This window comes from Apis dorsata, unplaced genomic scaffold (assembly GCF_000469605.1).
Source record: "Apis dorsata unplaced genomic scaffold, Apis dorsata 1.3 scaffold_132, whole genome shotgun sequence".
NCBI lineage: Eukaryota > Metazoa > Arthropoda > Insecta > Hymenoptera > Apidae > Apis > Apis dorsata.
This window is the reverse complement of record NW_006263425.1, coordinates 531,071-538,213: the sequence shown is the minus strand read 5'-3', so window position 1 is coordinate 538,213 and position 7,143 is coordinate 531,071. Positions and strand designations below refer to the sequence as shown.

Genomic DNA, 7,143 nt, shown 5'->3' with positions numbered 1-7,143 from the left:
GAGAGAGAGAGAGAGAGAGAGAGAGAAGGGAGAAACAGACGAATCGAGTGGACGCGAATTTGTTTCTTACGAGATTATACTTCGTTCCAAACTGGTGACCACGCACCTACTAGATATTTCTAGAGAATATACTGCGAAAAATCTATTCAACTTTCTTGTCAGACACTTTCACTTGGCTTGGTTGCGCGGGAAGCCCGTTAATTTTCGTCCCTCGTGGCCGAACATTGTTAAGAAATGCGTTCAAGATCTTGCTACAATTTCTTTCCCCCCAATTCTCGTTTTCTTTTACTGATCTATAACTTGTTCGTTCATTCACTCCCTCGTACAGTTACTTTCACTTTCTTTCTTTGAACAGTCATCTCATTCCTTATTCGTTATTTTCGATCGACTTTTGTTTTCGATTTTACAATGGATATCACGTTTTGGAAAGGCATGAGTGAAATTCTTCAAATTATTCGATTGAAATTGAATTCAGGAATATACTGATCGAAGGATTAAAGATTTTTTACTCTATTTTTTAAAATAGAGGACATTTTCTTGGTAATGTTTTGATAATGTTTTTATAAGACAAAATATAAAAAACTTTTTTTGCTTGTATAAACATTTATATTTATTATATTATTTATATTATTTTTTGCTTGTATAAACAATAAAGTTTTTTAATTTATATTAATAAAAATGATAATAAAAATTATCAAGAAAAAAGCAAAAATAGTAAAGTAATTATGGAGAATAAGTTGACTTGAGTTCCTTACATAATATCTGATAATTATAAAGCATAACCGGTCGAAACAGAAAGCTTTCTGGTTCAAATATACAAAGAACGTGGATTGGCAGAACTAAAACGAAAGGAATGTCAAGTATAAAGGAAACTTTATATGTAAGTTGATATATTTTTTACATATTGTCTAAGAACCTGTCTGTCTACTTCGACTTTCATGCTACGCACTATTTCTTCCTTATTTTTTGTCCTTCTCCTATGATTTTGATTTAAATATCATGATGAAATAATAAGATAAAGTGTCAATAAGTCATATAATTATATAAAATATTTTCTCGCATGAAGAATCTTCATTATTTCATCTTTTGTAAATTTTCATTTTTTAATTTTTTTTTCTTTCACCTTAGAATTTTTGCTATATTTTTTTTAAGTTCTTGTTTATGCATCGAAAATAATTTTATCTAATTTTATATCTTTATTTTTTGAAATAATTAAAAATTAAAAATAATTTAAATATTTATTTGTTTAAAAAATAATAAATATTTTTCTTATTTAAAGATTTCAATTTACATTTAGAATACACTTATAAAATATAGCAATTAACTTTCAACATTATTGATTTAATAAATCACTTTCTAATTTAAATTCATTCGAAATATTTTTAAAGTTCGCGCTTCGTAAGCGTCAGTTCTAATGGAAAAGGAAACAGGATGGAATTGGACCGTGTTCAAATTCAAACTATTTATAAATTAATATTCAAATTCAACTTCTATTTCCAATTCTTTATCATTAGTGATAGAGGATATAAATATTTTAATTTCATTATGGTCCATCATATTTCTAATTATTATGAATTATCTCTTCAAATTAAACACATATCTATATATTAAAAAATAAAACTCTCGACAGTTTCACCATATTTGTTTCAATTTTATTATAAAACTATTATAAAACCATACTTTTTTTTTACTTATAATTAAAACGATAAAAAACTTATTCAAGATAAGCAATAAACGGTAACACAAACAAAATATAAAGAAACAATTCGAATCTTTTTACATTATCATAACTTTATATTGAACATTATTAGATTGAACAATATATTTATCATTTCTAACAAAACAAAAAAAGACTATCATTATAATTGATAGTGAAAAAGAAATTACAGATTGAATCGACAAAATGGCGGACAATCCAGAGGGCGGGAGATAAAAAGTTGAATCTTTAATGGATGTAAAAAAGAAAGAAAGAAGAAAAAAAGTGAATTTGGCTACTCACGATCACCGCGACGCGCATGGCAGTGTCCCGTGTCTTGTGTCGCAATGGTGGTCACGCTGGGTGTGGTGCCGGCGCGTTTATGCCTCACACTACCGCGAACGACTCCCCGTCTCCCTGTTCTTATACTTATATCCCCGTTTAAATTCCTGTGGTACGAGCAACATGCAGGCCAACTTTCCATCGGTCAGAAGGAATACGAGATCGTGAAACGTTTCGGCATCGATAAACATAGTTCTTTAATTTGTCCTACCGGTAATATAATAATTAGTGCGGACGTTCATCTTTTCGATTCACAAACTTGAATCATTGATTTATTAATCAGTAATTTTATAAGATTTTATTGGTATTGTCATGACTCTGCTATCGCGTAATATTGATAATTTATTGTTGTTAATTATTGTGATAATTGTAATCATATTGACATAATTGGATAATATTATTATTCAATTATATTCGTTATTTAATATGTATTTGTTATTGTACTATATCGATTGATTTATCATATATTATTAAATATAATATTAAATATTATATAATAGTAATATTAATGAATTTAATAGTTTTATTCCTAACAGTTGTTACGATTATCATTGCTATTATAAATATTGATATTTCTGCTTTATAATATATAATTAAGTTTCTTTGAAAATTGATCGAATTATGAGTCATTTAGGTTAGTATTTAAGTTAGATAAAACAATTTAATATGTATCATATTCGTAATTCATCTAAGTTTTCATTATTTCAGAAATTATATTCAGAAAATCGGCGCAAATAACAAACTTAACTATTCGCAAAAGGAATTGCGTGTATTCAGTGAGAGTAGTTCTAATATATATTATAGCTACAGATACATACTTAAATTTCTAGTAAACGATATTAAAAATAGATACTAGTGTTACATATTAATGCTACAAGTTATTTAAGTATTACATATATCTTATTTTTTCTTTTTAATCATGAAACTAAATTATTTTTTTTCAAATTAATAATATTTCAATAATAATCAGATAATTTTTGGATCGATCTTTTCAAAATTTAATTTTATCAATATTTCGAATTTCTTGCATAAATATTAAATTTGAAATTTTTCTAGAACAGGGAATGTTTAATGTAACATAACATAAATATATCAAGTATTTCATTATTAATGATATTGCTCAGTGAAATTAAATTTTCACATTGTGAAAACTTTTTCGAATTATTTTAATATTTTTAATATTATCCGAATCATGTATACAATACATAATAATTAACACTAATTCGAAGGAAGAAAGTTTCAACTCAGTTGATGTTCAAAATAATACAGAAATTCTTTAACCGCATTTTCTTTCGTTAATGTCGAAGGAGAATAGTTGGTACCATCGTTACCTAGAAGAATTTCTACAGGGAGATAGTGCTTGAGGCTCGGATTCAAGGTCAGTGCCGGGGCTAAAGCCATTGCACTAATCCTCATAATACGATGGAAATGTAGGTATATAAATATACCTATATTATATATATACAATAGCTTGAGATTATGTAGCCAGGTATAATTTACTATAAATTTGTACTTTTACGTGTATGTATATGAGCACATATGCAGAATGTAACTTTAGAACAAAAACACACGTACATCTAAATTTTTCTGGAAAGAAAAGAAAGAAGAAATAATTTAAAAATAAGCTTATTTTATTTGAAGAACGTTAAAAATGAAATTTATTTTTCTTTATTCTTCTTTATACTTATAAATATATACTCTAATTTTTTATATTTAATTTATTTATTCACTATTTGATATACCAAATATAAAATTAAAATATTATATTTATGTTCTCTGATAACTTGTAAATATAATTTATGTGTTTATTTATAAATTTTTATCCAATATTTATCCATTTAAAAATTTAATGTAATTATAAATACTCTTTTATGATTATTTTTTTGTTATTTTATTCTTTTATCATATTTATTTCTATATTTGTAAATATAGAAAAATTTTACTTGAAAAATAAGTGATGATAAATCTATAACAAATAATATTTTTATATAATATATCTCTAATATTGTTACAAAAAGATTGTAACATAAAGTGCGATTATGTGATGATTAACTATTATTCGATTTTATGGAAGATCCAAAATATCATTTTGATATTTTCCCATTTCACATCATTAAAATAATGATTAAAATTAAAACATTGATGGATTTATAAATTATATGCATATGCACTAAATGCAAATATTACCAGAACATTCTCCACCATCTGAAACCAGTTTTCTTATCGTGTCTTCTTCGTACTTCATAATATAAAGCATATTTTATTTTCATAATTCTTTTCTTTGCAATTTTCAAGGCCAAACGATACAATTTATCATTAATTTTAAATTTAAAGAATTCCAATTACAATTCTTTCCCATATTTTTTATATATCGTCTTTAAAATGTCTCAAAGCGTCTTCTATTTACAGAATATCATATTATTCGCCTACAATTGTTCTCCTTGCATCAGATTAAAGATCCGATCTTGCATTCTTCAGTTAACCTGAATTGCTTAACAGACTATACAATGTTCAACATTGTGTGAATTCAAAGAGGTCAAGTATAATATTCTTTCAAGTCTAATATTATCTAATATTAGTCTTAAAAAAAAAATGTTTTTTTGTTTAAGAAATAAAAAATAAATAAGAAAATAATCAGTGGTAATTCTACAGTCATTTCTACCCAACTTTTATAAACATTTTTTTTATAAAAATTCTTGAACACATAATTTATAATAATTTCTGTAGATCGATATTACGTTTTATAATAAAGAAAAAAGGAAACTTTAAAAGATAATTTTAATCTATCATTTTCAAATCATAAAAAAAAAACATAAAAGAGTAATATATATATATATGAATGAAGAAATATATAAAAAAAAAATAAATATCCTACAAATTCGATAATTATTAATTAATTATAACGCATATATCTTCAAAATAGAAAGTCATATTTTGCTTTTTACCATCGATTTACCCCATGAGGAATGTCCAGTCGCCATTCGGTCAGGAATGCTGCGAGTTCGAACCCTTGAAGTCGAATCAGGTACTTACTTACGTTGGTCAGCAGGTCTGGAGTAAGAGAAAGAGGAAGGGATAAGAAAGTGAAACAAGTAGATAGGTAGATAGGTAGGTAGGTAGGTAGGTAGGTAGGTAGGTAGGTAGGTAGGTAGGTAGGTAGGTGGGTAGGTAGGTAGGTAGGTGGTGCACCGGAGCAAGCGCTTTCGCGGGAGGTGAACACAGTGGAAGCAAGCGGAGTCGAACCGGCAAGCCAGACGGATCATTTTATGGAGGCTGAAACCCCCATGAAACCGGTTCTTCCTTGCGCGCGCTTCTCTTTTCTTCTTTATTCCTTTTTTCCATGGCGACGTAGTCGCCGTGTAACCATCGGCTGGTACTACTGCGATGCATACTCGCGTGTTACACGAGTATGCTCACGGACACGCATGATCTTCAAAATATGTAGTACGCGCGAAGGACACGTAACATTATTTCGATATCGATGATCTTGAACTATTTTCTAGATATTTCTAGATATTATTTCTAGATTTTATATTGAAATTATTTTAAGAACATACAATTTGACGATAATTCGATGAAAATTTGCAAATTGATTATTTTGGTTGATTTTTTATTTTATTTAAATATCATAGAAAGAGTCAAGAGTTATAGTCAATTTTTGTATTTTAGGATTGAATATTTGAAGAATATCTAAAATATTAATAAAGATGAAAAAAGTCTTACATTTTTCGAATAAATTAATTATTGAGCTCAGAATTATATTACAATAAATTGTCTTTAAATATGTTACCATTATTTTTCCTTGACTTTTAATATTTATATAAATTTTATTAATTTTATTGAACTGATTTTTATGTTTGAAATATCATTGGATTGATGATACAAATAAAGAACAATTTTACTACATCATACATTCCACAATTAATTGTCTATAATTTCTAAATAAAAATATACGTATTAGCAAATTGGATGTCATCAGTAATCATAGATGGTAGTCTAATGATTTAGAAAAGTTTAATCGCTATGGAATTATGATGTGTTTCATTTATTGATTTGAAAATTTAGAGTGCGACGGAAATAACTATACTTTTTTTATCTATATCATTGCGATTTTATCTTGGATTCGATTCACTCTGTTGTCTGTTTCATCATCTGTCACCTTCTAGAATCACATAAATAATGTAACTATTGATAAATATACAAGTAAATTTTAATGCATCGATTTAGAATTGTTAGTCTTCTATCACGAATCTATATCTCAAAGATTATATATTTTATTTTATGCATTAGCAAGTTTCTTAAAGTATTCAAAAAAAAAAAAAAAAAAAAAATTCTGTTTCATAACTATTATTCTGTGTTGGATGTAATGTTAGATCTTTTTTAATAAAAAAATATTTTGCATAAATGTTTTATTGTATTACCTTCAAGTTTTTATAATTTTTAAATCTTAATAAATGCAGTTTAATAATTCATTAGTAAATGTATCGATTGACTTATTTTTATAACCGATGATAAAACTTATCGAACTAAAAAGATATAGATTTCAAAATATTAAAACTTATAAATTTAAACTTTAATTATTAATGAAGTCAAATTTTGTTTGATCAATGTTTTAACACATGCAGATAGAAAATATCGATTCGAATAAAAATTTTTTGTCATATATAACTTAATGAAAATAATTGTATGCTTCATTCAATAATTCAGGAAAATTCATTATTTTAACTCGAATAAATTTTTCAACTTAATTATAATTAATGATGATGATATTAATTTTCCATATAAAGTTTAAGACTGAAATTTTTAAAATAAAATACATTATTTCATATAAATATTTGATAAACAAATAAATTACATCTCTTAGTTTTTGGTATTTTTAGAATTTAATGCATTAAGATTTGAAATAAAACTTTTTAATTAAAGTAGCTTTTTAATTAAAGTTTCATAAAGTATATATACAAATTTTCACGAATATCTAGAAATATATCAAATTTATTTAAAGAAAATTTTAATTTTCTTAATTTGTCTTTAGAAATAGACTTTTTTGATACAAAGGAAATTGCCGTCCTCAGTTTCGAGTTAACGTCGCACCAGCTTCGCAAACA

The 7,143-nt window shown here is 25.9% G+C and overlaps 1 protein-coding gene across 1 annotated transcript in view; it reads right to left on the bottom strand.

Annotated features, from left to right (window-relative positions):
* LOC102680934 overlaps nucleotides 1-2,195 on the bottom strand; it is a 6,014-nt gene extending 3,819 nt beyond the window's left edge. Inside the window, 2 exon segments of the mRNA XM_006613025.2 lie at nucleotides 2,000-2,030; nucleotides 2,032-2,195. Coding sequence (XP_006613088.2) covers nucleotides 2,000-2,030; nucleotides 2,032-2,180 — 180 coding nt within the window. The 5' untranslated portion in view covers nucleotides 2,181-2,195.
* Between the last annotated feature and the right edge of the window lie 4,948 nt (nucleotides 2,196-7,143).